This window comes from Rhinolophus hipposideros, assembly GCF_964194185.1.
Source record: "Rhinolophus hipposideros genome assembly, chromosome: 9".
NCBI lineage: Eukaryota > Metazoa > Chordata > Mammalia > Chiroptera > Rhinolophidae > Rhinolophus > Rhinolophus hipposideros.
Window position 1 is genome coordinate 56,566,168 of NC_138055.1, and position 27,889 is coordinate 56,594,056.

Genomic DNA, 27,889 nt, shown 5'->3' on the forward strand with positions numbered 1-27,889 from the left:
CCGTAGGGAGCCGCGCCATCCGCTCCCGGCCTCCTGCCCATCCTCCACTAGACTCTCAAGCGAAGTCCCCTAATGGACCTCCCCAGAAGGGGTATTCTCCATATCCCAGCTTTGCCACACAGGATTCCCCAGGACCAGGTTCCCATCCTCGGCAAATAGAGTAGGAATAGCAGACGAAGGCGGGGTATCCCTCCCATCCCTGCCTGACCTATGCGCTAACAAAACCCTAAGCGTCTAATGAACGTGTCTAAGTGGTAGGTTCTAGCATAACCCGCCCATTCCTGTTCCCCGAACTTCAGCTTGAACTAGAGGCAGGGATGGGGAAGGCCTGGCTTTCTCAAAGTGGTCTCTTCAAATTACTTCTTTTCTGGCCAGAGAAGAGCGCTGGGATACCTAAGAGATTCCTGCAAAGCCCTACTCTCACAGAACTGCCATAATGGAGTTCGGATGCAGGCACGAGAGGAGCCGCGCACCCTGCAAGCCCGCCAACTTTTCTCGGCTCACCCCTAACATTCACACGTCCACCACCGCGAGTCCTTAGTGAGGGCAGTGGGCGTCTGCGAAGTTTAGGCGCGTATGTACGTCCGTGCGTTTCTGTGCCTTTGTGTACCTGTGCGTGGTTGAGAAACTCCGCTCTCCCCGCGCGGAGGGGGAGGAATGTCACCTCCTGGGCGCTCACGTGGGTAAGTGGGCGAGAAGAGGGCCGGCTGTGCATCCGGCGTGGGTGGCACGGAGCGACCTCACCCCTCCCGCTAGGTCCCCAAACCCGCCTTCCCTATCCCGGCCTCGGTCACCCTAGTCCCCCCTCGGCGCCCGGGCTCCGAATCCCCGCCCCCGCCTCCAGCTCTACACCCCCTCCCCCCAAGTCTCCGCCTCTCCACTCCGCCGCGGTGTCTCCAAGGCCCTCGGAGAGGCCCCGGCGACCGCCCCCCGCCCCCGGCCTCCGCCCCCAGCTCTACCCACGCCCTCCGCCTGCCCGGCAGCCAGCGCTGCGCGGGGCCTCGCTCCCCGTGCGTCCTGCGGGGGCGGAGGCGCGGAGAGGCGGCAAGCGCAACCGGGGAGTGGGGGGGCAGAAGCACAGACAGAGTCGCGGAGGCTTGGAGAGAGGAGACGTGGAGGGAGGGACGGAGCCCGGACCGCGGCGGACACGGCCTCGCGCGCCGGGAATAGCGCAGCGCGCAGCAGGCGCCGAGCGCCGCGCATCAAGATTGGTAGCCCCGGTGGTCTCCGGCCGTCCATGCACAGAGCGCCCTCCCCCACAGCCGAGCAGCCGCCGGGCGGAGGGGACAGCGCCCTCCGGACTCCGCAGCCCAGACTCAAGTTAGTGGGCAAAGGGAAGCGGCGGGGAGTGGAGATGGGTGGAGCTGGACTCGGAAAGGGGTCCGGAGGGTGGAGGTCGCTGAGAGGACGAGGGGAAGCGGGACGGAGGTGGGGGGTGGAGACTGATGGAAAAGGGGGTGAGTCTTCAAATTAGGGGGCTCTGGGAGCAGGCAGAGGACTTGATGAAGCTGGATGTGAAAGAACAGTATCTGATTCATCCCCCATTTACTCTATGGGCATGACCTGGCATGTGAGCCCCCTGCAAAGAACGTGGGGGCCCCCAAGCGCCAGGGGAAGCCTTGGAACTCTAGCTGGTAGCAGTGTCGGGGGAGGGCCGCTCCGCTGGCTCAGCCTGTCTTTGGCATGGGGCACGCGAGCCCAGGGATCCGGGAGAAGCCGGCGCTTTTGAGCCAAGAGAGTATCAACGGGGCTGTGGAGAAGCAAGGGATACGTTAGGCGTCCTTTTGGATTTTCTGTACCTTTATTTACAGTGTGGGGAGGGGAGTTTCGGCGTGCAGCCCCCCTATCACGAGGACTTGAGTCGCTCCCCCACTCCACCTGAGATGTGGGTGGAAAATAAGGGAGAGGGTAGGCGGGAGCCCCCCGGCGGTTTTCGCCTGCAGACGCTACCACTGTAGGAGTGTGTGTGGGCGGAACAGGCCCAGAGAAGAACAATTGAGGCACTCCTCCCTTCCCCCCTGCCTGAGTTGAAGGGACGGCCTACCTACAGAGCAGTTGGGGAAGGTCACTGCTGCGAGAGGGGCTAGAGGGGTAAGGGGTGGCACTGAGCAGAGGGGAGGTCCTGGAATGAGAGAGCAAGAGTGTGCTAAGAATGCCTAACTGGTGGGAAAAGCTGAGGGTAGTGAGGAGAGCAGAGGTCCACCAGGCTCACAGAATGGGAAAGGACAGCTAAGGGGCCACACCCCTCTAAGGCACATGGGCAGGATGCCACTAGAGAGTGAAGCTGGCCAGCAATGGTCCCAGGTATGCCCTATGGGGAGGATGGGAAGGGGGTGTCCTACATTCACCTCAGTGTGAGATGTCACTAAGTAATGGGCAGACCTACTGGTATTTAGAATGGAAGGTGAGGACCATGTTCTGGAGAAGAAGAACTGGCCATCCTGGGGTGTGCTGACTCGCCTCAGCGCTCAAGGTCTCCTTGCCCAGGCCAGAAAGGTAAAAGCTGTGGATAGAGGCTAAGAGACTTTGACTTCTGCAGAGACTGGGCTGGCTTTTGGTACTTCTGGTCAGTTGGGATGGCACTGGCTTGTCTGTGCCTCTGAATACTGCCTGATTCTCATAGTGTGGGCAGAAAGGGCATTCAAAAGAGAGGAAGAGGAGCAGGCAGGAAAGTAGACAATTGTGAGTGTGGTTTGGTACCCAGTAGGAGGACTGACTGCCCCCCTCTATTTCTTGTGCTCCTCCTTCTCAGGCCTAGTGCCCGAGCCATGGCACTTCCTCGGACACTGGGGGAGCTGCAGCTGTACCGGGTCCTGCAGCGCGCCAATCTTCTTTCCTACTATGAGACCTTTATCCAGCAGGGAGGGGATGATGTGCAGCAACTGTGCGAGGCGGGTGAGGAGGAGTTCCTGGAAATCATGGCACTTGTGGGCATGGCCACCAAGCCCCTCCATGTCCGACGCCTGCAGAAGGCACTGAGAGAGTGGGCCACCAATCCAGGACTCTTCAGTCAGCCAGTGCCTGCTGTGCCAGTCTCCAGTATTCCACTCTTCAAGATCTCAGAGACTGCAGGCACCCGGAAAGGGAGCATGAGCAATGGGCATAGCAGCCCAGGGGAAAAGGCGGGCAATGCTCGCAGTTTTAGCCCAAAGAGCCCCCTTGAACTTGGAGAGAAGCTGTCACCACTGCCTGGGGGACCTGGGACTGGGGACGCCCGAATCTGGCCAGGCCGGAGCACTCCAGAGTCCGATGTTGGGGTGGGAGGAGAAGAGGAGGCTGGCTCACCCTCCTTCTCCCCACCTGCAGGGGGAGGAGTCCCTGAGGGGAACGGGGCTGGGGGTTTAGCAGCAACTGGGTCTGGGAATGGTCCGGATAGACTGGAGCCAGAGATGGTCCGCATGGTGGTGGAGAGTGTGGAGAGAATCTTCCGGAGCTTCCCAAGGGGGGATGCTGGGGAGGTGACGTCCCTTCTGAAGCTGAACAAGAAGCTGGCGCGGAGTGTGGGGCATATTTTTGAGATGGATGATAACGACAGCCAGAAGGAAGAGGAGATCCGCAAATACAGCATTATCTATGGCCGCTTTGACTCTAAGCGGCGGGAGGGCAAACAGCTCAGCCTGCATGAGGTGAGGACCCCAGCCTCCCAGGATTGCTCTTGGATGCCAGGCCTCAACCTACTCACCTCTGAGAATCCTCACACTCCCAAATCTCTTTCATTACCCCTTGACCACGACCCCAGCCCCTGATCCCCTCTCTCCCACTCCAACCCCAGCTCTTGCAATGCTTTCCTCCTCAAGTGAGGGGAAGCAGAGCCCACCTGTCCTGTCTGCTCAGGACCACACAAGAGTGAAGGAGGCTCCGGGCATTTCTAGGAAGCTGTGGGTGCTGACCTCTGTCTTCCTCAGAAATCGGCATAGTGTCAAAACCCAAGCAAGCATCTGATGGGTGGGCCTCATTTGTCTGATGATGAAGGATTGTGAAGACATCTGGACAAGGCAGTGGGGAGTTAGGATTCTGACTGCTCTGGCGGTTCTGTCCACAGCTGACCATCAATGAGGCTGCTGCCCAGTTCTGCATGAGGGACAACACGCTCTTACTGCGGAGGGTAGAACTCTTCTCCTTGTCACGCCAAGTGGCCCGAGAGAGCACCTACCTGTCCTCCTTGAAGGGTTCCAGGTAAGGCCCCCTGCTCCAGGTCCTTTCTAGATTAGAATCTTGCCAAGGAGGTGGGTCATGTCCTAATCTCCAGTTCAGGTGCCTCCAGGACTGCTTCCTACCCATTTGCATGTCTTGACTTTGGCGAAGTCCACTTGTCTGAGGTCTGATCCCTCTTCCCATCCATCTCAGGTCTCCTCTGACCCCCCTTCTCACAAAAATAGTACCTGAGCTGGAGACTCCTGTTCAGCCAGCGTCTTTCCAGGGTCTTGAATGATGCGTGCCCCTCACAAGATTCTGTGCCCTGCCTATCATGTGTCCCTCTCTCCAGCCTCACCTTCCGTGTTGCTCTCCATCTTTGCAGACTCCACCCTGAAGAATTGGGAGGTCCTCCACTGAAGAAGCTGAAACAAGAGGTAGGTTTTCCAGGGTCTATGTAGGGGGCTAGGGCAGCCTTCCCCAATTTCCTCCCTTGCTAGGTCCTCATTTCCCCATTTGGGGCATCCACAGGTTGGAGAGCAAAGTCACTCTGAAATCCAGCAACCTCCCCCAGGCCCTGAGTCCTATGCACCCCCATACCGCCCTAGCCTGGAGGAAGACAGCGCCAGCCTGTCTGGAGAGAGTCTAGATGGACACTTGCAGGGTGAGTGTGCATCAGAACACTTCTCTCCTCTGGGTTGGGGAGGGAAGGGGGAAGGCGTGGGAGGAGGGAGCCAGGAGGCAACTGCCTGGAACAGGGTTGGGAGGCCTGGTTGGATGGGGGCAAAAGGGCCTGGACCTTTTGGGTGCAGCTGTGTGGTTGAGGGTGGGGGTTCTGTTGACTGGAGTCCCTTACCTGACCAGTGCCCATGCCCACAGCTGTGGGGTCATGCCCAAGGCTGACGCCGCCCCCTGCTGACCTGCCTCTGGCATTGCCAGCCCATGGGCTGTGGAGCCGCCACATCCTGCAGCAGACACTGATGGATGAGGGGCTGCGGCTAGCCCGCCTCGTCTCCCACGACCGCGTGGGCCGCCTCAGCCCCTGTGTGCCTGCAAAACCGCCTCTTGCAGGTGAGGCAGCCAGCAGTGCTGTCCCCAAGCACCCCCACCACCCAGGCCCCACAGTAGCAATCCTGGTGTCCTGGGGCCAAGTGGGAGGAAGAGGGATGTAGTCCCCAGAGAGGGCAGTAGGATGGTTGGGCTCCAGCCAGCCAGCCTTGGGCAGAGAAGAGGAGGACCCTGCAGGATTGTTCCCACTGGGGAGGGTCTGACCATAATGGAGATCTCTGAAGGGGGAACTAGGGTGAACAGGAAGACAGAATGGGGATTATGGGGAGCAGAAGAAGGGTCACCTGGAAGGGAAGCTTGGAGAGCACTTCCAGCAATGCTGGAGGGTGGAGCAAGCTAGGAGTTGGGGTGGGGCTGCCCAGCCTGGAAGTGGAGGGGCCCCTGAGGGGGATGCTATGTGTGGATGGGGAAAAGGGGAGTAAGCTAGCAAAGGGCCGGTCAGTTTTGCTGGGCAGTGGCTGGGCTGAGAGTAATGCAGCAGACAAAGCCACCAACCCTGGCTTGGTATTTTTAAACTGTGTGGGTGAGAAGTGGGGGCAGGGACTGAAAAGGGGGCTCTTCTTTGGGGAGGAACTGGGAGCCTGGCTTCCTGTGTTCCCCCTGACTTGGCTTCTGAGAAACTTGGGGGGCATGGTTGGTTGGGTGGGATCTGGGAGGGGGCCAGAGATGAGTGGGGGCGGCAGAGCCTGGGAAGAGGGGAGGGGGAGAGGTCAGAGCCAAGCCGCCCCCACAGCTCCTGACAGAACCAGAAATTCCAGCGGAGCGGAGGAGGCGGGAGAGACAGAGAAAGAGAGACACAAACAGAGACAGAGAGCTACACACAGCCAGAAAGAGGAGGGGGCACACACATTTGGATATGGAACCCCCCCATATATACATGGTGGGCAGGAGGCAGTAACACAACAAATCAAGCTCATCTTTGCTACCTTCTCTACCCCTGCCTCTGTTCTCAACCCGCTCTCTCTGCAACGTCCACCCCGCAGCCTCCTAACCTACCCCTTTGCCCTGCAGAATTCGAGGAAGGGCTGCTGGACCGATGCCCTGCCCCAGGGCCCCATCCAGCTCTGGTCGAAGGTCGCAGGAGCAGCGTGAAAGTGGAGGCTGAGGCCAGCCGGCAGTGAGGAGTGGGCTTGTGTTCTCAGACCCAGGCCCCCGGACTATTGGCTCCCACACATCCCTACACTGTCAATCCCAGGCATCTAGTCACAACCCTGGATCCTTCTGCTGCCCTTCTGCCTCCCCAACTGCTCCATGGGCATAGGACTATGGGGCTTCAAGCAATAATGAGTAGGGGCCTGACGAGAGGATGTAAGGAGGGTGCGTGCTGCCCCTCACCCTTGCCCAGAGCTCGGGGGCAAGGACTCTGTCTGCAGGGTATCTGGGGTTCTCCCCTCCCATACATAGCACACTCCAATTCTCTCTAGTTTGAACCTGTGGTGTGAGCAGTTGGACTCAGTTTGGACATGGGGGAAAAGGGGACTTCCCTAGGAAGGTCCAGCAGCTAAAAATGGAAACATTTCCCCCCAGAACTGGGGGTCTGGGAACACTGGACCTGATCCTCCTCCCCTCTGCTCCCCCATTTTTGTGCTTCTAGTTTGTTTCTATAATTTCATAAGTGCTGCAGTTTACTCACCTATCCCCATTTTTCCCCCAAGTCCTCAGCAATTTTTTCCTTTCTGCCCTACCCTCTCTCGGGTGGGGTGGATGTGGGGTTCCCTTCGTCTGTCCCCATGGGAGGCCTGGGTTGGACTCAGTGTCTCCCTCAGCTGGGGGCTAAACCACAGTACCTGTCCGAGCAGTTAGAGCATCTTTCTTTTCAGATTGTGTACAGTAGATTATTTATTTTGTTATTTTGGAATAAAATTTATTTTATGGCTTAGGATCTATGACTCCCAAGAGGGAGAAAGGGTGGCATGGGATGGGAAAGTGGAGGAAAACTGGCGGTGCCTGGGGAAATAGAAAAGAAGCAATGGGGGAGAGACCCTAATACACCGAAGGGATCGCACACCTGGTGTGACCCCCAACTCTCACCCCTGCATGATTGGTGGTGTTGAGACACGGAAGCTGCAGCCACATGCAGATGTCACAGGCACATAGTCCTTCCTGGACAGTCCTATTCAGAGCTGAGTACATCCGGGTTAGCGTACATCAGAGAGGTCAGCACACTCGCCAGTGTCTTTTTGCAGTGTTTCACGCTTCAGAACTTGTCACGCAGACAAAATCGGATTATGTGGCCACGGGACCAGCATGTGTGACATCTGGATGTCCACACGTCTCCAGTATACACACTTTCACATAGCTATACATCAGGAAACTCAGGCCATGCATTTCACATACACAACCAAAAGCCTCTGACTGACAGGAATCGGGAGCTGTTTGGGATTTGATTTGTAATGTAAGTGTAACCCACATCAGTAACCAAGTGTACAAGTGCCTCTTCTCCCACTCAGGGTCTCCTAAACGGTTTCCTCATCCCCCAGGGACCCAAGCCCACCCCCAGCCTCTAGTGCAAATGTGCGCCTGAGTCTGCATCCTGAGTCCTGGCTACGGGTGGGAGGAGAAGCCCTCCATACCTAACTTCTGCTCTTGCCCATTTCACTTCCTGCTCAGTCCCATCTCCGGGAGAGAGCCGCGTGTGTGTGTGTGTGTGTGTGTGTGTGTGTGTGGTGCATGTGCAGGCATGCTGGGGTGTGTCACTTTAGAACCTGAATTTCTCTTCCGGTACTGGAAGGGAGAGGGCAGGGGTATGTGATAAGAGGGAAGGAGTGGATAGTCTCCACCCACTGTGCCTTCTCCAGGCAAAGTCTTTTCCTCCTGACCAGGAAGTAGGTGGGGACAGGACACCCTCCCTGTCTGCTGCTTGTCAGGAGCATGAGGAGGTGTCCAGAGCAGGTCCATGGGGCTAGAAGAGCTGTCTCTCTGGGCTCCTCCTCCAGCTGGGATCACCAGCTGGGGTTGGCCCTTAGGTCCAGGTGAGACATTGAGATCGCAGACTGCCCATAGGACGAGGGCTGTAGGAGGGGCTGGGCTCCCAAGGCCCCTCCCCCTGATTCCCCTTGACCCTCCAGGAGAAGCTTGGTGAGGTCCTGTTCAGTGGGAGGCAGCAAGTGCGGAAACATGTCTTCATCAACCCTACCAGGAGGAAGGAGAGAAGCCGTGGGGTAGGCACTCCTCTAGCCCCCACTCAGCTGCCACCCCCAGGCCACCACTCACCAGGTCCCTGGAGGGAACCCTCCTACAGGCTGGCTCAGGCAGCTGTCTTCCCTCATGGTCACGTCCGAGCAGAGCAGGGACTCGGGGCTGGACATGGCATGCTCCGGAGGCTGGCACGACAGCAGGCCCCTGCTGCCAGCAGAAAAGTAAGATGTTGAGGAAGGGGAGGCTGGGAATGAATAGGGCACATGGGATGGAGATGGAGGCTGTCACTCACTGGGGGTGAGTTTGGTCAAAGGGCAGGCTCATATCGCTCAGGTTGGGGGGCATCTGCAGGTGAGGTCTGGAAGCAGGAAAGGGCACAGTCAAAGGAAGGCTGGGCAAGAGCCTTTGCAAAGTCAAAACCACTGAGTAAGGAAACAAATCTCAACACTTCATCCTGACTGCATAGCCTTGAGCAAGCTATCTCTACAACTGTGAGCTCAGTCTTCCCATCTGTTAAATGTGGTGGGTGTGGTGGACTGGAAGGAGAGGGGGGTTGGATTAACTAATTTCTGATGTTTCTTTGCACTCTGAATTTTGGTGATTCTAAGTCCCCCACCTCAACTCCTGGGAGGGGAGATGTCATGCCTTGATTAAGAGTTAATAAGTACCTGAGTGCTTTCTGGGATACAGAAACGTCTAGACCACTTTAAGGTCAAAACAGATGAGTAAATAAAAATCAAGACTGCAGATAAGTGACTGTGGATTCCAGGATCAGGAAAGAACACTAATCCTTACAAAAATAGCTCTTGCTATGAGCCAGGTACTATGCTCAGCTTTACACATATTATTAACTCATTTAGCCTTCACAATAATCCTACGAGGAAGGTATTATTATTTTCTATTTTACAGATGAGGCACCAGAGTTAGGTAATTTGCCCTGAGTCAGTAAGTAGCGGAGCTGGAATTCGAACCCAGGGAAGTCGGGGTCTTAACCACTAAGCCTCAATGGAATGGACAGAAGAGACAAAGCTTTTTGCTGTCCCTTTCTCACAGAAGAACCTCTCCTAACAAATGCAAGTGCCCATTCCCCTTGTAGCTGGGTATCCCCACCCTATCCCCAAGAGGCTCTTCACTTACTCCTGGAAGGCTTGCAACACATTGACTGATTCTTCCCGGGGGAGGGCTTGGTATGAGGACATGGAGTGAGAGTGTGGTGGGTACACCTGGGGTCTGGGGAAAGAAAGCAAGAATGCTGGATGCCAGTCCTTCTGGACACCCCCAGCCCCTGCCTGTGGGTGGGAAATCCCTTTCATGGAAAGGAAAATTCCCTCCTTCAGCCCCCCCGCCCCCGTGCCAGGTCTCCCAGCGGCCCATACTGAAAGCCCGCCTGCACAGACCACCCCCATTCCTGTCTCTCAAACTCCTTACACCATATCTGGGCTGAGCTGCATGGTCATGGAGTCAGGGGGCATTCCAAGATCATAAGTGGGCACCATGGTAGGCATTTGGGGCTCGGGGGTGGGGAGCGGCTGGTCCCTGGAGGAGGGAAGGAGACACATGTGACGGACCGGTTGTTGATGCCACCACCCCTTCCTACAGGTAAGTACCAGGCCCCACTCATCATCACCACCACACTCACCTTTCCACAGTCATCTTGATGGTAGCTGGGACATAACCTCTGCCATCCTTACCTATCTGTTCATCTGTTGTGGGGAGGAAAGGAGAACTATGGAATGCTCCAGGGTTAGGAAGGAGGGGAGGTAGGAGAGGTGGGCATAGGTGATGGGCAAGTAGGAGAAGTGAGGCTACAAAAATGGAGAGAAGAGTCAGGGATGACACAGAGTGGGCACGGGAGGGGCAACTGGTAGCAGGGAGGAGGTGGGCAACAGGAAGGAGTCAGAGCTCTTAGCTCCAGCTCACGCTTGTAGTGGCTCCGGAAAGCCTCATCCTTGGGTTTCTTGGGGTAGAGGTTTTTGAGCTGAGCAAGGTCCCGGATTCGGTCCCCCAGTGAGCGAATGGACAGGTCTTTGGCAGAGAATGGCTGGATGTTCTCTATCTGTGGGGAGCCTATGATAGGAATGAGATCCTGAGTCCCCTCTGTCCAGATTTTCTTCCCCTTCCCCGGCCCCCACACAGAACTCATTCTCAATCTACCAAGGCAAGGGGAAGAGGACCTCAGGTGGGGCTCTTGGGGAGGGAGAACCACTAATTTCCATCCACAGAGCTCACAGTGAGAAGATGGTGGTTTAGGCCACAGAAGGAAGAAAAGAAGTTGGACCTAAGGAAGAACTTTCTGAAGATCGGGGTTGGCATCAAGGAAACCAAAACATTTCCTTCCCAGAAGAAACCAGAGAGGCACAGAAACACAGGACTGGCTGTGATGACCTCACCATCCTGGCCCCGGATGACATGAGCGATGGTGATGCCTCCAATCTCTGAGTCGCTGAAGCGAAGGAGGAAGGTTCCATCGGGCTCGTTGAGAAGAAGGCTAGTAACGTACTGTTTGCTGATGAAGCCAATGATCAACCTGGCCGGGATGAAGGAGAGGATGGGGGTGGAGGCACTGGATGTGGAGAGGGGGCCGGATGTACAGCTGCTCAGGCCACCTGGGGCAAAGACTCACCGATCTGACCAGTAGCTCTTGAGACAACGTTTGGTGAGGTCCAGGACACCATCGAACCACTGCCAAAAGGTGAAGCCACGACCCAGCAGGATTTCCTGTGGCGTGAGGAGGAGCTGGTGTGAGCATGAAAAGGCCAGAGCTGGAGCCTGGTTAGGGTAAGCACTGGGCTGTGTGTGCCCACACAACAGTCGCAGTGCTGAGGGACCAAACTGGACCTGAGACCCCCATCAATGACAATGGCCAACACTCACATTTACCATGTGCCAGGCATTATTACAAGCCCTTTCCACAAATTAATTTATCTGATCCTTTCAAGACGAGGGAGGTAAGCCCTATAATTTATCCCATCTTACAGATAAAGAAATGGAAGTCCAGAAAGGTCAAATAACGTGCCCAGGTCCACACAGCTGGCGAGAGGCAGAGCTGGGATTTAGCCCAGGAAGCTAGGGATGGGGCCCCTCATAACCACTATGCTCCACTCATCCCTAATGAGGCCTGGTAGAAGTGGAGTCCAGAGAAGAAGGCCGTCAGGTGTGGGTCCTGCTCTCTTTGCTAATACATCCTCTGGTCCTGTGGGCTTTTCTTTCTTCCTTTTTATCTAAGAGAGCAGTACATGACTACATTTACCCAGCTGGTGGTCAACCAAGACACCCAGATCTTCTTTTTCTCCGGTTCTTGTAACAGATCCAGTTCTGAGCTACCTTATTTTGGAGGGGGTAAAATATAGTAGCTAAGAGTAAGAGTCAGAAATATGGGGTTCTGTCCCAGCCATGCTACTCACCTACTGGGAGGCTTGGACAAACTACTTAACCCCTCTGAGCATCAGGTTCCTTGTCTGTAAAATGGGGATACGAATGTACCCACCTTGATGGGATGTTGGGAGAATTAAATAACATACACAAAATGCTAAGCATAGTGCCTGGCATATAGTAAACTGTCGACACATGATTGCTGGTATTACTAGTGTATAGTCCCTGTGGGATTTCATCCCTGTTTTTGCAATAGGAACTATTTTACCAATGGGTCAAAGTCATTTTGAATCAGAGCTGTGTTTACACAATCTGGTTGAGTCATACAAGTTACTGGTGAAGAGGGAGGACAGAGGGCCAAAGCCTGAGGGGTCAGAGTATGCATCATCCAGGCTGACCCTGAGCTGAGAGGTGTTCCCTCCGGGGCCCCTCCTGATAGAGGCCTTTGCGGTGAACATGATGGGGCACGGTGAAAAACCCAGCAGTTGGTCCCTGGGCAGAGGTTGGGGAGGCCCTGAGTGCCCCAGGGATGAAGAGCCTGGGGTTGGGAGGTCTGAAGGGCAGGGGAATGACCTTGTTGAACTGTGACCAGGACACAGAACGGTGCTGGAAGGCCTCTATGCTGAGGCTGTTGTCATTGAAGATCTTCTGGGCCAAGAAGAGGAAGTGCTCTTGGAGTAGCCCCTGGTTGGTCCCCACCTCAGCCATGAACTTGAGGTTCAGAGTTTCACACATCTTCTCCCAGGGTACCCGCTCAGCCACCACAAAAGGCACACGGTCCTGAAGTGAAAGGGGAAGGAGAGGGTGCCTCAGCTATCATCCCCATTCTTCCTCAGAAGGGGCCTTCATTCTTCCCACCTTCCCTCCCAGGCGTTGTCCCCCTGAGCTCTCTCACAAAGATGGTGCTTTTCCAACAATAGTGCAGGTTGCTACAACAGGATAGTTAAGACTGGTATGAAAAGAGGTCAAAAGTATGAAAGCAGGTCCACGAGAAGAAGATAAGGTCACTCACATTTGAACATGCCTGCCACCCCAACCAGCCTGTACCCCACACCCCATGTTAGAGCCCACTCTGCCCCTGTACCCCCAAGCCAGGTCTTTCCTCACCATCTCAGAGAAGGCATTGTCCCACAAGATGGTGGCTTTGGCATTGTTATCTTGGTTGCCATGGACGATGACCACCAGGGGCAGAGATAGAGCCTGAATGGGATGAGGAGAGGGGGTTCTTCTTATTAGAGCAAGGGGCTTCCTCAGGGGCTGGCTCTGAGGGGAAAGCTATTGCACTCACACAACATAATTAAAAGCTTATAGCATGTTATCAAATGCTCTCTGAAGCTCAATTAGGGCCTTACTGTAGAGAAGTGGTTATGAGTCAGTGCTATGGAGCCTGACCTCCAGGTTTCAAATGCCAGCTCCAACACTTAGTAGCTGTGTGACCTGGGCAAATTACTCAGTCTTTCCGTGTCTCAATATCCTCATCTGTAAAAGGTTAGAAATGATCCCCTCCTCCTGATGTTATGAGAACGGTGTGTGAGTGTGTCACTTAAAACAGTGCCCTGGTCTACTAGAAGGTGCTCGTCGCTGCCACACTGTTCTTCCCTGACACATGCACTCCATGCTCTTGCTTCTCCCTGCTCACCTGGCCCCGATGTGCACAAGTCCCAGACGCACAGCATAGGGGGCTGTCATGAAGGAGTGAGGATACAGGACCCCAGTGTGTGCCATGGAGGGCCCCAGACTGGGCAGGGTTGGGGGCTCAGTTCACCTGGAGCTGGATGGGGAGTTTGTTGGGGCCGAGAGTGAAGCTGGTAGAGAAGAGCACAGCACACTTCTCCTCGGTGACAGACTCGGTGCCCTTCCGTTCACACCTCTTGATTTTCTTCAGAAGCTGAAGGGTGGAGTGAGGGACAGCAGGACTGAGGACAGAGATTCCTGGGCTCCGGCACCCTCTCCAAGGAGAGTCCCATAGTCTGAGGATCCTGATCCCCACCCTGCCCTGAAACCCTCACCAGGTTCTTGAACAGGGCAGAGCAGCAATTCCCAGAAACACTGATCTCCAGGGGCACGGTGTTGTTGGTGATTTCCCCGGTGCTTTCTCTGCCAGGGGAGACCAGAGAGTGAGTGGGCTGGACCAGGTATGGGGAGGACCTTGAGTCACTGGGTGAATGGCATGGACTTCTGGCTCCAAATCTCCATCTCCAGGCCTGGGTTCTTAAGGGAGGCATCCTGTCTTGGCCAAATCATGCTGCCCCCACCCCATTCCAGCACCGATGGGTCCCTCCCCTTCCTCTGCCTTGATCATCCCATGGCCCTCCCTCTCGATCACACAGCTCTTGGAGGTACCGGTGCCCCAACTCCTCTGGCCTCCACCACCCTAAGAGGCCTTCTTCAGCCCCAGCTTACGCTCCAGCCCCAGACCCCTGGGGCATGCTCAGCTCCCTCGCCTGCTTCTCAGTCACCATGTCGGCCCTGACCAGTGGAAGCTTGGCTGAGGCTCCCAGGAACCGTAGGCCCAGCAGGAATCGAACCCCAGCCGAAAACTTGGTCTGAGTTTTCAGAACCTGGGGGGGCTGCTTCTCCACCAGGAAAGAGCTGAGAGGAGTGAGAAAAACAAAAGAGGAGTCAGCAGGTGGGTCTCTCCTGGCGCCTTCCCTGCAATTCTCACCCTCTTCCTTCCTTGGGGTCTGGCAAGCTAAGGGCTTGCAGGGAATACCTGGTGACGAGGGTTCGAAGGACTTCATCCAGCCGGCTAATCAGTGCTGCCCGGTTCTTGGGCTCAAGCTCCCCACCAGCTGCCCCCACCTCCTGCTGCAGCTGGGAATAAATGTCCACCAGACTCTCACACCTGGGGGTAGGACAGTGGTCAGGGGACACAGGATTCAGGCTACCTACTCCAGCCCAGACACCCTATCCTTAAACCCTGGAAGAAAGCAGGATAGTGTGTGTGGAGGGGTGGGCTGGGCAGTGGGTGAGGTTGCGAGACACCTGTGCTGAAAGAGTTCTGGGACCCACCTCTGCTCTGGATAGGGGATCCTTCTCAGTGCCTGGATCCCCTGTGAAAACCCCCTGCCTCTTCCCCAGGGCTCTGCTACCCACGTCAGCTGCGAGCACGTATGGTGCTTTTGCACAAATTGAGAGGTGCCCTGCCTAATAGGTCAACCAGAAGAAGGCTTCCTATTCCCCTGGGCATGGGGCTTGAAGAGAGAAGCGCGGGTTCGATAAACTCCCGCTTGTGGCCCCTAGGGCGGCTGGCAGGCGTAATTGTACAGGGTGCAACCTGAGCAACAGTGTGCATAGCTCTGCTGGGACTGGCTTTTCTGAGTCTTGGCCCACTCCGAGGCCCTCTCACCAGGCTTTTTCCCTCTCACACCTGTGGTTCCTCCAGCAGAGACAGCAGGTGCCCACCCCATTCCACTCCATTCCCCGTCAGCCCTGCTCCAACCTCTCCTGTAGTAGGGTCATGCTTTCATCAAATGGGGCGCCGTTCCCTGCCAGCTGCTGCTGCCGTTTCCAAATCTGGATCCTCTTCAGCACCAGGGCCTTGACAACCTCCAGCTCCCCGACAGTCTCCTGCAGCAACGAGGCCAGGGCCTGCGGGCAGGGAGGGCCTGAGCCAGGGCCACATGCTGCCTCCTCACCCCGCTCTCCTGAGGAGAGGGCTGTCTTTCTCACCTCTCTGCCATTCCCTTACCCCACCTCTGTCTCTCTGAGGTCCAATCTCCATTCCTCCACAGATTTGAGATGCCTCAAAGATTGTACTTTGAGCTCAATCTCCACCTCTCAGTTCATTACTCACCTTACTTGGCTCAGTCCCATTGGCAGGGCTTTGTATCAAGCTGTGCAGAGACACTGAGGGTAAGGGCAGAAATCAGGGGTGCAGATAGATTTGAGGTTCAGTCAAGGTTGAGGTCCAAGAGGGGGTCACTCCCACATACTCCCCAGAACCCTCTTAGGGCTCCAGACCTAGGTTCCCACCTTGGCCAGCCTCAGTCCCCTGCTGCAGGGCTTCTTGGAGAAGGCGAATTTCGCCTACTCGGTGCTGCAGCCTCTGCAGAGCTGTGTTAAACTTGAGTTCTTCCTGCTTCCAGTGGAAGGACATTGGCAGGTGGCGGAACTGCACAGGAGGGACAGACACCAAGAGTTGAATTGTAATATTCTGCCGAATTCTTCCCACTCGGCCTCCACTCCCTAAAGGGATGCCTGCTGCCGTGCCACTTGCCTCGACTTCCTTTTGCCTGTTCTTCCTGACCTTTTGTAATCTTCTAGAAATAAAACTTCTCTCCTGGCTGAATCAGCGATTTACTCCTCCATAGACCTCACTACTGTACCTCACTACAGGGGGTTTTCAGAACTTTCTTGGTTCATCCTGGGACTAGAACCCTGAGCCTTTCCTGAAGTTCAAATTCTTTCTAGTTTCTCAGGGCTCAGGCTAATGTTCTAGGAAGTTGAGTTGGGGTGGGAGGTGGGGTATGACATACCTGTTCCATAACAGCTTTTTTCTCCCCTTGAAGTATTTGTCTGAAAGTGGCCACCAGCTTCAGGGGGTCCCTCTGATATATGCTCTATAGGAACGAAGGATGATGGACAGGGTTAGCCTGGCTGTTACCCAGTCAGTCTCCTCCTTCAACCTCTCCCCCAACCCCTATTCACACATGCACTGAAAGGCAACACAACTGTAGACTCCTGAAGTTTTCATTCATTTGCATGCTTTTAAAGTCTAATTTGCATGCTAGCTAACAGCTAACAACAGGAACACCAATTTGCTTCCAGTGTCCAACCAATTTTCTTCCAGCATCCAATGCTCACCCCAGTTCCACTCCAACCCCACTCCAACCTTGTCCGCTCCCCTCCTGCCCCCACCTCCAGAGTGCTGATGTGCTGCAAGATGGCACTTCCCTCCCCCTGCTTTCTGGCAGAGGCCTGAAGATGCTGGACAGTGGCGGAAAGTAGGGTGCTGGCCATGTTGCAGCAGAAGGCATCTGAGCCAACCAGGAACTCCCTGTGGGAAGATCAGGATGAAGAGGCCTTGGGTCAGCGCTTCCTCAGCTCTACTGACCCTCCCCCCCATAGCAAACAGCTCAGCAGCTCCTTCCCATCCTATGGGAAGGTCCTCTGCAGCCTTTATCATGCCTCTTGTTCCCCAATCTTCCAGCTGTGATGGGAAGTGCCCTTGCCCCAGCCCTGACCTCCCTCCTCTTTGGTTCAGCCTCCTAAGAGGCTAGGGGACTCCATGTGTCAACATGCATAGTCTGATGGATGCGGCACAGACTCCCTGTTACATCTAGGCCACCACACATGAAATAATGGGTCCCAAGTCCCAAAATGGAGCAAGAAAATCTAATGAAAGGGAAAATGGGTGGGGAGGACATGGGGGACCAGCATGGGGCAACCAGAACTCACCAGGGCTGGTTCTCCAGCCAGTCACCCAGGAGATGTCGCAGGTGATGGGGAAAGTCGACATAGAGCCGCTGCAGTTTTTCTGGGGGCATCTGGGAGACCAGCCCCCACAGAGACATGACCTGGTGTTTGGAGGGCATCTGGAGAAAGGAACAGGCCATTGAGAAGTGCCCAAAAAAGGTGGCCTATGTTCTGGAGGGGAGGGACCTCCTGTAAACAGCCCTCCCAGAGACCAACCCCCCACCACTCACAGCCAGACCACCTCAAACTAGGGACATCTTTGGTCAGTGCCTGAGACAAGGGTATCCCTCAGTGGTAGACACAGGGGTGGGAAGAAGTGAGCTGCAGCCAGAGAGGTGGGGAGACAGGTGAGATCGGGCAGTAGGGAAAGCTCTGTGAGAGAAAGCAGGGGACGAGGGTTCCATCTGTAGACCTGGCTTTGGTACTGTGGGCAAGGAACCTCCCTCTGTGGGCCTCAGTCTTCTCATCTATAAAATATGAGGCTCGGATAAGTGCAGAACTTTCCAAACTTTTTAACGCAGTAGACAATTTTAATCTGTGGAATCCCAATTATATAAAAGGTATAAAAATTGCAGTTTCTCTGTTGAAGGCAAGTATGGTAGGCCTGGAACGCTACTGCTTCTAATTGCCTCTCCCCACCTCCTGACCCCAAAGGTGTCCCTGAGAAACCCTTCAAAGTTCCAAGTCTCCATGAGATAATTTGAAAACTAGCCAGCTAGAGGATGAAGAGGATGTAGGACAATAATCGCTACCGTTTACTAAGCACTTTCTATGTTAGTGCTCATTAGAGCCTCACAAAAATTTAAAAATATATAATGATCCCCTTACACAGATGAAGAAACTGAGTCTCAAGGGGGTTCTCTAACTTGCCAAGGCCACTCAGCAAGCTAGTTGGAAATCAGGATTTGAATCTGAATGGGGATTAACCACCACATTGGACTGTTAGGATCCCTTCCAGATCCAAATCCCATCATCCTAAGAGGAGTGCTGAGAGAGGGGAGTTGAAGAAGGGGTGACCGAGCAAAGGGGAAAGTAGAGAGAACTCAGCAAGAAGGTGAGAGAGAAGGAAGAAAAAGTGGAGTTAAGCCAGGAGTGAAGAGTCTAGAAGAGGGGGAGAGGAAACTAGAGGCTTGGCTAGAAGGCCAAGGACAGAGGAAAAAAGAGGGAGAGAGGAAAGGAGGAGGTGGGAGTAGGGGAGAGGGTTGTGTCCCCATTTCTGGGAGGGTTGCAGGATTGGGTGGGTAAACCAGTGGTTTCCCAGGGGTCCCTCAGTTCATGTTTCTCATAATATCCCTCTCCCAGAGATGAGGGAGAGGAAGGGGTTGGAAACTCCCTGAGCAACCCCGAACCCAGTAACCCCAAATCGTCCTGTTGTGCTTTTAGCCTCTCCCTTCTCCCAGGACTTCCAAAAGGATGGAGAACAGAGGATTCCTTTCTCTGGAGACTCCTGCTTCAAGATCAACTCCCCCAGCCCCAATCCTCCCCCGTCTTTTCTCCCAGTGTTAGAATCCTCTTGCCCCTCCTCCCCAATCCCAGCACCACGACCCCAGCTCTTTTCTCCCAAAAACAGAATCCTCCCCACTCCTGCTCAGGGTCCTCCAATACAACAGGCCTTTCTCTACTTTTTTTTTTTGGGGGGGGGCACCTTTTGGTCTGGGTTTCAAATTCAAGGGAGGACTCCATTCCTCTCTCCTCTCTTCCACTCTTGTTTCTCTTGATGCTCAGACCTTTGACCCTCCACCCTTACCCTATTGAGGACTGAGGCGATCCTTAAGCCATCGGCAACCCCCCCCCCCTTCTTCTATGTCCCCGTGTTGAGTGACCAGCCTTCTGGCCCGGCCTAGCTTCAAATCTCCTCCCCTACTTCACCCTCAGACCTCAGGAGGCCACACTTTCCCCCATCCCCACCCAATAACAAGGCTGGGTCGATCGGCTCGCCAAAACAGGCGTACCACCTGCATAAAGGCCCCTAAAGACTGGAAGGAACACGGAGGAGCCACAGCATGAGGGGGTGGGGTCAAGATTTCCTTCCCAACTGGGAAGGAAAGCACGACGTCCAGGCTTCTCATCACCCACTTCGTGACCTAAACCTGATCACCTCAACCCCCACATTTCCGAGTCCTCTGACCGTGGGACCACAGGATCAAAAGTCAAAAAGGCTTCTCTGAGTTGCCCAATGTGTATTTGTGGCGGTGGGGGCGGGGAGAGGGTGTAGGGAGGCGGAGCCAGTTCAGCACGAGGAGGGTTAACGCCGCGCCGCTGGGAAATCTCGGCGTCTACAGTAGCCAAGCGAGAAGAAATTTTGAGGGGGAAATTCCCCCTCCTCTGGGGCACCATGAGGTCTATATCTGGGGATCACTTATCCCCCAGTTCCTGAACAGGAACCTGGATAGGGGAACAAGACAGGAGTTTGTCAAAGACCCACTGCCCTCTGGCATCAACCTTCTAGGGAGGGGCAGCCACTTCCCCCCCCACACACTCAGCAGGCAGAGGGTCACCACCTTGCCCTCTTTTAGCAGTCTTTACTTGTCCTTGGAGGTTCCGGAGGCAGGGGCGTGGAAAAAGTGACCCATGAGGGGGAGGTGTGAGTACTGGGCCTGTACCCATCCCAGATTCCTCTGAGATTCGAAACTGCCCAAACCCGGTACCACCAGCTAACAACACCAGCTGAAACAATTTCTTGGGGACCATCCGCCCCGCCCAAGGAAGGATCCTGAGAGCCCCCACCCCACCCCGTTAATTAATTCACCCTCCCATACACTGATAATCAGAGACCCCCACCCTCCCATCATCGGAACCATCCCCTCACCTTGGTAACCCCTCTGCTGTCTTCTCCCTTTCTCAGCACGCACTGCCAGGCCCCATGGGTCTGTAGCTCTGTCCAGCGAGTTCAGGGCTGGCCCTGCTAGCACCCGCCCTCCGCCATCACCACGAAAAAGAAAAAATACACAAGCGCACACACAAACACACACACACACACATACACACAAAATCCTCTCCAGTCCTTCCTCCTCAGCAGTGGCTGCCCCAGCCCGCTGTTTCCGGCTTCTCTGTCTACCCAGGTCCCTCCCTGGAGCTCTGACGACACAGAGAAGAGAAAGTAGGCTGGAGGAGGAAGAGGAAGAAAGTGGGGTGAGAATATGTGCCTCTTGTGCCGGGCGGGGGAGCCAGGACCGGGGCTCAGGGTCCTGGGGCCAGGCTGGAGGGGAGGCTGATCCCTACTTACTCTGTTTTCTCAAAAGCGATAAACTTTCCTCCAGAAAGTCATCTAATATCAAGCAAAGACATGCTCCCCAAACTGCCTCTCCCATACTCAAACTTTTGCAAGAGCCCCTGGGGTTTGGGCTCCGGAGGGACTGGGCTCCCCGTGGCCTCTAGAAAAGCAAATCCCTCTGGGCTCTGTGCTCCCTCCAGTGGAGGACCCTGAAAAGCAGCGGGGAGCTTGATGTCCTAAGGCCTAGGTCCCCCTCCCTTCTTGGCAGAGAAAGCTTTAGAGGTCGCGTGACCACTGATGGGAGGGAGTGGGGGTCCCCAAGCTCAGAATTCTGCAAGACTCCAGGAGTGCCTCAGACTGACCGTCTCTGCCCCCTCCTCCCAGGGTGCTTGCTAGTCCTCAGACCCCGGTGGGAGCCGGCACAAGCTGAAGTTGCTGCCTGCAGACTCCCCAGGGACAAGTTGGATTATGACTCTGCTGTACAGCCTTAGTGAAGTTCCTGTTTCTGGGGTAAACACTGAGTGAGACACACCCAGGAACACACATGCACAACTTCCCCGGCCACAAGAACACACACACACTCACACACACACATGCTTACACACGTGCGGGCAGGCTCATAGACATGTCAGCACTCAGAGCCATATGCAGTCACAAGGAGACACACGTACACAAGGCTTGCTCAGCTTCTGAGTCATCATCCTTCATAACTAGTGGATGGTTTCTGCAGCTTTTGCTAGACGAGGAGCTGAAGGAGGCCAAGGGACCCAGAGAGGCCTTCACACTCCCAAACCTGAGAGAAAGTGTGTGGAAAGGGTGGTCTCTGGGGGAACTTGGGAGGTGGAAGGAGGTTTCCACCCCCCCTCTCACCCCGACAGGGCTGGGCTGAGGGGCCAAAGCTAGGCCTATGCTGCCCCCTGGTGCCTGAACTGATTCCCAGAACCCAGCTCCTCCCCTCCCACCCCACGTGGACGGGCATGTGTGGAGTGCATGGGTGTCTGGCCCAGCCAGTCAACAGGGTACCAGTTAAGAACTGTTTGGGTTCAAATCCTGCCAACACTGCTAACTGCACAGCTCTGGATGATTTACTCTGTGCTTCAGTTTTGTCATCTGTAAAGTGGAACAAATAATAGTCTTAACTCATAAAGTTGTGAGAGTGAAATGCGATAATACACGTGAAGGCTTAGAACAGTGACTGGTACTAAATATTAGGCACTATTTTGATTGCCCAGAATAAACCAGACATGAGGCGATAATACACGTGAAGGCTTAGAACAGTGCCTGGTACTAAATATTAGGCACTATTTTGATTGCCCAGAATAAACCAGACATGAGGAAGGCAACAGGGCCTCCATCCTACGTAGGGGTCTCTGGCTTTGGAGATATTAGCTCTACAAAGACAGAGCCTATTAGAGGTATGTGTGTTTATGTGTTTATTGTGTCTGAAAGGCAGTGAATTGAAGAGGAGGGAGAGCAGGAGTGGAGATGACCAGCAGGGAATCTGTCTTAGGATCGATCACGGGGTATGTAGTTTGCATGTGCTCCCAGGTGCCCATGCTGCCTGCAGACATTCACAGACAGTGGCTGAATTCAGGCTCCAGCATCTAAGGGTCTTAGAAGGTCCAAGTTCCCCCAAACTTTGGCAAGAGGAGGGAAGGAGTGAATGCAGTCTCTAACTTTGCTTCATTTTGGGGGTAGGAATATGAGGAACAAATACTAATAGGAAAACAATATTTTTTATCATCCTCTCTAATTGATTGCACCAATGGGGACACTGTGATGTCATGGAAAGAACTCAGAATTTAGAGGAAAATCTGGTTTGGGTCTGACTCCATTTTGTGTCAAACCCTCAAATGGAGACAATAATAACTACATCTACTTTACATAGTCTAGATTAGGGTGCAAAATTTAAGGAAGCACTCATCTGCTGGTCGTGCAGTTGCAGGGTTGGCCAGACTATCAGTAATGACACCCATGCTTGCACAATCCTGAGAACGAGTGCTTTCCTTGTTTCACCCTCCTCTGGGTCCTTCCATCCCACCAAATGGCAATTAAGATTGCATGAGAGAAAACATGGGGAAAAATAACTTTTGGGTCTGTGGACTGCAGCAACCCAACTGAGTCATAAAATCGATTTGGTGAGTGTGTTAGTTTGCTAGGGCTGCCATTAACAGAGCACCACAAGCTGCACGGCTTAAACAACAGAAACTTATTGTCTCACAGCTCTAGAGGCTAGAAGTCCAAGATCAAGGTATTGGTAAAGTTGGTTCCTTCTGAAGGCTGTGAAAGAGAATCTGTTCCAGGCCTCTCTCCTTGGTTTGTAGCTACCATCTTCATGTTTATATGGTGTTCTCCCTATGTGCGAGTCTGTCTCCAAATTTCCTCTTTTTTTTCTAAGGACACCGGTCAGATTGGATTAGAGCACACCCTAATGACCTCATTTAACTTGATTACGTCTGTAAAGACCCCATTTCCAAATAAGGTCATATCCGGAGGCACTGGGGGTACCTCATATGAATATGAATTTTTGAGGGACATAGAAATTCAATATATAATATGTGAATTTTCAAGAGACACATTTCAACCCATAATAGGGAACGTTGACCATCACTTTTTTAAAACCAAGTAGATAGAAAATACCAGTATGCATCACACAAAATAACTTGTTTCGGTTTTATGTGTATCTGAGTTCTAGGTCTTGATGTAAGAGATACATTTTAGTGCAGGTTGAGATTTTTTAAAAAGCATTTGGATGTAATCACTTTGCATTGCTTTTTAATTATTTTATGGGTACATCCTTCTCTGACTAGAACATAAGCTCCCGGAGGGCGGGGATTCATATCATTCTGCAAACACTGTTGTGTAACTAGAAAAGACAACATTCATTCTTGCTAGTAAATACAAGGACTACCATTTACTAAATGTTTACTGTGCATCTGGCAATGGGCTAAATGTTTTACATACACTCTCTTATATAAGGACTAAATTTGGTGATGGATTGATAGCAAGAGCTCGGTACATTTCACAGACAAGAGGAGTGGGTACCATGTTCAGGAGCCCTGGGCAGCAGGCTGGGATTTGGGGAGGATTGAGGGACAGAAGGAAAAGATCACTGAAGAAGTGTGGGAAGCAGAGGTGGACCCCTAGCCAGTTCTGTGTCCCAGGCCTTTGCCATTGTCCCCAGATTTCCATCTTAATACTAACTCACCACTTAGATTAAACAGAGACCCTCCGCTGGAAACTTCCTAGTTTCCTGCTCTCTACCAACAGACATATTCATTATCACCTGAGCCCTCCCTCAGGCTCAGAGGAGAGGGTGTCTGTGTCCCTGCCCCTGCCCAAGGTATGTTCTTCCACCTGTGTTCAGGACCCCTCCCTTCTGCTTCTCCAGGCACTGTTCCATTCATTGTTCCCTGGATCCTCCAAATCTCCAACCTTTCATTCTCTAATTATTATAACTCTTTACCCTCAGCATATAAACATGTTCAAATCACTCCCATCTTTGAAAAAGTAAAATAAAACTGGTAGCAAGCAAACAAAACCAATCTGCCCAGAATCTATGCCCAGTTAATTTAACAAAAATTTGTTGGATATCTGTTCTCAGGCTCGTAAAGCCGAGAGGGGGAATCCAATTAGTTAACAATGATGCTACAGGATAATGGGAGCTGTCATTCTAGTGAAGCACAAGGTGCCATGGAAGCATATAGGAAGGGAACCTAAACTAGGTAGAGGATAGGGGAGATCAGGGAGGTCTTCCTGGAGGAGATGATGCCCAAACTGAACCTTGAAGGAAAAATAGGAGTTATTCAGTCAAAGAATGAGAGAAGAATTAAACCAGGAAGAGGATCTAGCAAAAGCATGGATACTATGGGAGCATGGTACCTCTGGAAACAGGTAGTAGTTTGGCAATGGGGAGCATTAGAGGATTTAGGGCAAGTGAGTAATATGATGATGTTTAGTAGGTGTGGGGGATGGACTTAACGTATAAGTCTGAAGCCAGGAGAACAGTTCATATGGAGGAGGAGACCACTTGGTGGAGTAGAGGTGAAGCAGTGTGGAATTAAGTCTGGTTAGGAAGAGAAGTAAAGATATGAGGAGCCAATGGGTAAAGAAAGAATAGAGTTAAGGAACTGAAAGTCTCAACAGGCCTAAAGACCAGCCTTCTTGGGAGCAAGGGAGAGAAAAAGCTAGGGGCTGGAATGTTGTATTCAGAGACAAGGGGCTGAGATTTCAGTCCACCTCTCCTGGCAGGGTGTGGTACCGGTTGTAGCTATTGGAGTAAGTGACTGTGGCAACATGGAGGTGAGTCATCAGAGTTGAGGAGGGCAAGGAACAAAGAGGCCAGGGTGCTGCTGGACTGCCTGCATGAACATTGAAGCCATCTGGCTTGCAAAAGACCTGGGGTGCACAGGAAGATAGTGAGTCAGATGTCAAAGTCTTCAAGGAATGTGGACAAGTGACCAGGACATCAGTAGATGACAGCAAAATAACTCACGTCCAGTGAGGGTTTATGTGTTACTTCAATTCCTACTTTAAAAACATCTAAGCCCTGTACCTTTTATCCTACAACAATACTACGAGATAGAACTATGGGTCCAACATGGTAGCTACTAACCATATGTGGCTATTTTAATTTAAAAATTCAATTCCTCAGATGCAATAGCCACATTTCAAATGCACGATAATCACATATGGCTAATGGCTACTATATTAGCACAGACATGGGATATTTCTATTATCACAGGAAGTTCTATTGGATAGTGCTGATAGCCCTCATTTTTACATATGAGGAAATTGCAGTGTGGAAAGGTTAAGTAACCCACCCAAGGCCAAAAGGAAGGCAACTGAGCTGGGATTTGAATCCAGTTAGTTTGGTGCAAGCACTGCTGCCCTTAAGCTGCATGCTACGCATTTTCTCAATGGAAGGTGAAATAGCAGGCCCTCAAAGGAGGAGGAATTTTTATGACTATCAGGGCAAGCACTGATGGTGCCCCTATATCAGCAAGCCTTTCTCCCTTGCTGAGAAAGTCTGGATTTTGTACAGGTGTTCCCCTCCCATGCATTCAGGGAATGAATCTTATTGATCTAGCCTATCACAGTATTTCCATTCCCCTGGCCAATAGGACCTTAGGGGGCTCTTGGGAAAGATTTTGTTCTTCTTCAATGTCAAGTCTATACACGAGGATTGGAAGAGCTGCAACCATGCTGCAACCATGAGGAGAGATACCATCAGCCACTGAGGATAGACTAGCGGTTCAAAGAGGTAGAAAACTTTCATTGAATCAACCAGCCTTGGACCAGCTCTAGATTTCCAAATTGTTCAGTCTACTTTAATCAGGTCTTCTGTTACTTGCTGCTACATGCATCCCTAATTGAGATCTTGGTGGAGCCATACTGACTATAGGAAATGAAGAGCTCAGAGCAGGCTGACTGCCCATGCTCCCACTATCACCTGTCTTGTGCATTTGGAAAAATAAGTGATATCTCTTTAAAGGAAGAGCATCCTCAGGGAAGAGCCACGTTTCAGACAAGCAAAGAGAAGCAAAGACAATCTAAGCCCAGGGCTTTGTGCAAGGGCTAGGGTGGGAAGCAGTGTAAGGGTGGTCAGGAAGAGGAAGCACTGGATTGAGTGGAGAAGGGTAGACGCCCATTGAGGCCTGCCAAGGATGACAGGATGTGAGCAATGGTGGGGTCAGCTGATCTCAAGGCTTCCAATGAAGCAAGCCCTGGGCCTGTCAGAGGTTTACTGTGGCCAACAGACCTTCGCCTCCCAGAAGGACAAGTAGCAGCCCTGGTGGGTGGGCAAAGCCAAGCATCTCTGGATAGAGCCAGCTGTGGTTAGGATTGAGCCTCGGCAAGGAAATTCCAGCCCTCTAACTAGCACTCTAATTACTGTCTTCTCCCTCTCTCTCTCTTCCCCTGTGCAGCCAAGTTCGTTGGGAAAGTTATTCACACTCAGTCTTTCCTCCCTCACCTCCTCAGTACACTCTCCCACTAGTCCAATGAAACTGTCCTGGCCCATGTCACACATGCCCTCCTACATGTCGAGAACAATGGCCTGTCTCTGCCCTTCTTTCGCTGGACTCTCAGCAGTATTCCACACTGTTAGCCACTCTTGAGTAAGCTCTACCCCTGTTGGTTTTCATGGCCCCTCTCTCCTGGTCTTCCTTCTACCTCTCTGAATGCTCTCTCTGTCGCCTGTCTTCGCAGGTGACTCTTCCTGAGTCATCTCGTCCACACCCAAGGCTGCAGCATCCCAGGAGCAAAGCAATGTAATATGGTGATTAAAACCATGGCCTCGGAGGCCAGGCCACCTGAGTTCAAATCCTTGCCCTACCACTTGGTTGTTGTATGACATCCAAACCCCTGTCAAGATATAGATCACAGCTTCCTCTGCGCTGCCTACGGAGGTGGCGTTCATCTCCTACTCGGTATCATGGCTGCCCTCAGACCACTCGTGAAGCCCAAAATCGTCAAAAAGAGGACCAAGAAGTTTATCCGGCACCAGTCAGACCGATATGTCAAGATTAAGCGTAACTGGCGGAAACCCAGAGGCATTGACAACAGGGTGCGCAGAAGATTCAAGGGCCAGATCTTGATGCCCAACATTGGTTATGGGAGTAACAAGAAAACAAAGCACATGCTGCCCAGTGGCTTTCGGAAGTTCCTGGTCCACAACGTCAAGGAGCTTGAAGTGCTGCTGATGTGCAACAAATCTTACTGTGCTGAAATTGCTCACAACGTCTCCTCAAAGAACCGCAAAGCCATTGTGGAAAGAGCAGCCCAGCTGGCCATCAGAGTCACCAATCCCAATGCCCGGCTGCGCAGTGAAGAAAATGAATAGACAGCTTGTGTGCAAACTGTGTTTTAATAAAACCATAAAATTCTTCCAAAAAAAAAAAAGATATAGATCACAATCCTGGTCGCAGCCCCATCCCCAGGGGAGCTACTGTTCTGATATTTTTTTTATATCATAGATTAGTGTTGTGTGGGACGGCCTGCGGGGTCTCTGCTCCCACTCCCCACATAAGAATGCAGGATATGGCTAGGCCAAAAAGGAACACCCACGGAGCCATAGATAAGGGAGTCACACCACTATAGTCTCACTGGAATCTGGATTCACACGATGTGTGTGACCTGCCAACCAACCGACTCGACTCTCCCCAGCTCTCCCCTGCTCTCCCCGGCTCTCCCCGACTCTCCTTCACTCTCCTCCACTCTCCTCGACTTCCCTCCGTAGCCGTGGCAGTTATATCAGTGGCCAATGGCTCAACGGTTACAGCTGAAGGCCAACCAGCCACAGCTGACGGCCATCTACTACCCGAGCCAGCACCTCTCCACACGAGGCCAAGAGCCTGGAAACTGCTCTCTGGGGCTCTGTCCCCACAATTAGTTTTGTCTGTTTGAGAATTCATGTAAACAGAATAAAACAGGACATGCTTTTATGTCTGGCTTCTTTTACTCACCATGTTTGGAGATTCATCCATGTTGCTGTGTGTATCCATAGTTTGTCCATTTTTATTGCTAAGTAGTATCCCATTGTAG

At 53.0% G+C, this 27,889-nt stretch overlaps 3 protein-coding genes across 4 annotated transcripts; 2 read left to right on the forward strand and 1 right to left on the reverse strand.

Moving 5' to 3' along the window:
* The first annotated feature begins 287 nt into the window (after positions 1 to 287).
* NAB2 (NGFI-A binding protein 2) lies at positions 288 to 7,084 on the forward strand. The gene is made up of 7 exons (XM_081058540.1): positions 288 to 1,320; positions 2,753 to 3,626; positions 4,043 to 4,176; positions 4,520 to 4,571; positions 4,666 to 4,798; positions 5,014 to 5,205; positions 6,214 to 7,084. The coding sequence occupies exons 1-7, from the start codon at positions 1,238 to 1,240 to the stop codon at positions 6,321 to 6,323; spliced, it is 1,578 nt and encodes a 525-aa protein (XP_080914666.1). The 5' UTR covers positions 288 to 1,237; the 3' UTR covers positions 6,324 to 7,084.
* Positions 7,020 to 20,445, reverse strand: STAT6 (signal transducer and activator of transcription 6). 2 transcript variants are annotated; one of them, XM_081058538.1, is made up of 23 exons: positions 20,357 to 20,445; positions 19,940 to 20,235; positions 17,113 to 17,249; positions 16,573 to 16,711; positions 16,191 to 16,274; positions 15,688 to 15,826; positions 15,509 to 15,561; positions 15,155 to 15,303; positions 14,426 to 14,557; positions 14,116 to 14,304; positions 13,722 to 13,809; positions 13,478 to 13,600; positions 12,820 to 12,912; positions 12,286 to 12,492; positions 10,964 to 11,058; positions 10,731 to 10,867; positions 10,261 to 10,407; positions 9,980 to 10,043; positions 9,769 to 9,876; positions 9,478 to 9,570; positions 8,633 to 8,698; positions 8,416 to 8,547; positions 7,020 to 8,334 (listed from the first exon to the last, which is right to left on the reverse strand). In XM_081058538.1, exons 3-23 carry the CDS (start codon positions 17,247 to 17,249, stop codon positions 8,145 to 8,147), a joined length of 2,565 nt encoding a protein of 854 aa, XP_080914664.1. In that variant the 5' UTR covers positions 19,940 to 20,235; positions 20,357 to 20,445; the 3' UTR covers positions 7,020 to 8,144. The 2 variants fall into 2 exon arrangements, with proteins under 2 accessions (XP_080914664.1, XP_080914665.1); XM_081058539.1 differs by lacking the exon at positions 20,357 to 20,445 and having other exon boundaries at positions 8,416 to 8,544; positions 19,940 to 20,186.
* On the forward strand, positions 20,214 to 27,788 carry LOC308501712 (large ribosomal subunit protein eL32). The gene is made up of 2 exons (XM_081058541.1): positions 20,214 to 20,262; positions 26,555 to 27,788. The coding sequence occupies exon 2, from the start codon at positions 26,781 to 26,783 to the stop codon at positions 27,186 to 27,188; it is 408 nt and encodes a 135-aa protein (XP_080914667.1). The 5' UTR covers positions 20,214 to 20,262; positions 26,555 to 26,780; the 3' UTR covers positions 27,189 to 27,788.
* The last annotated feature ends 101 nt before the right edge of the window (positions 27,789 to 27,889 follow it).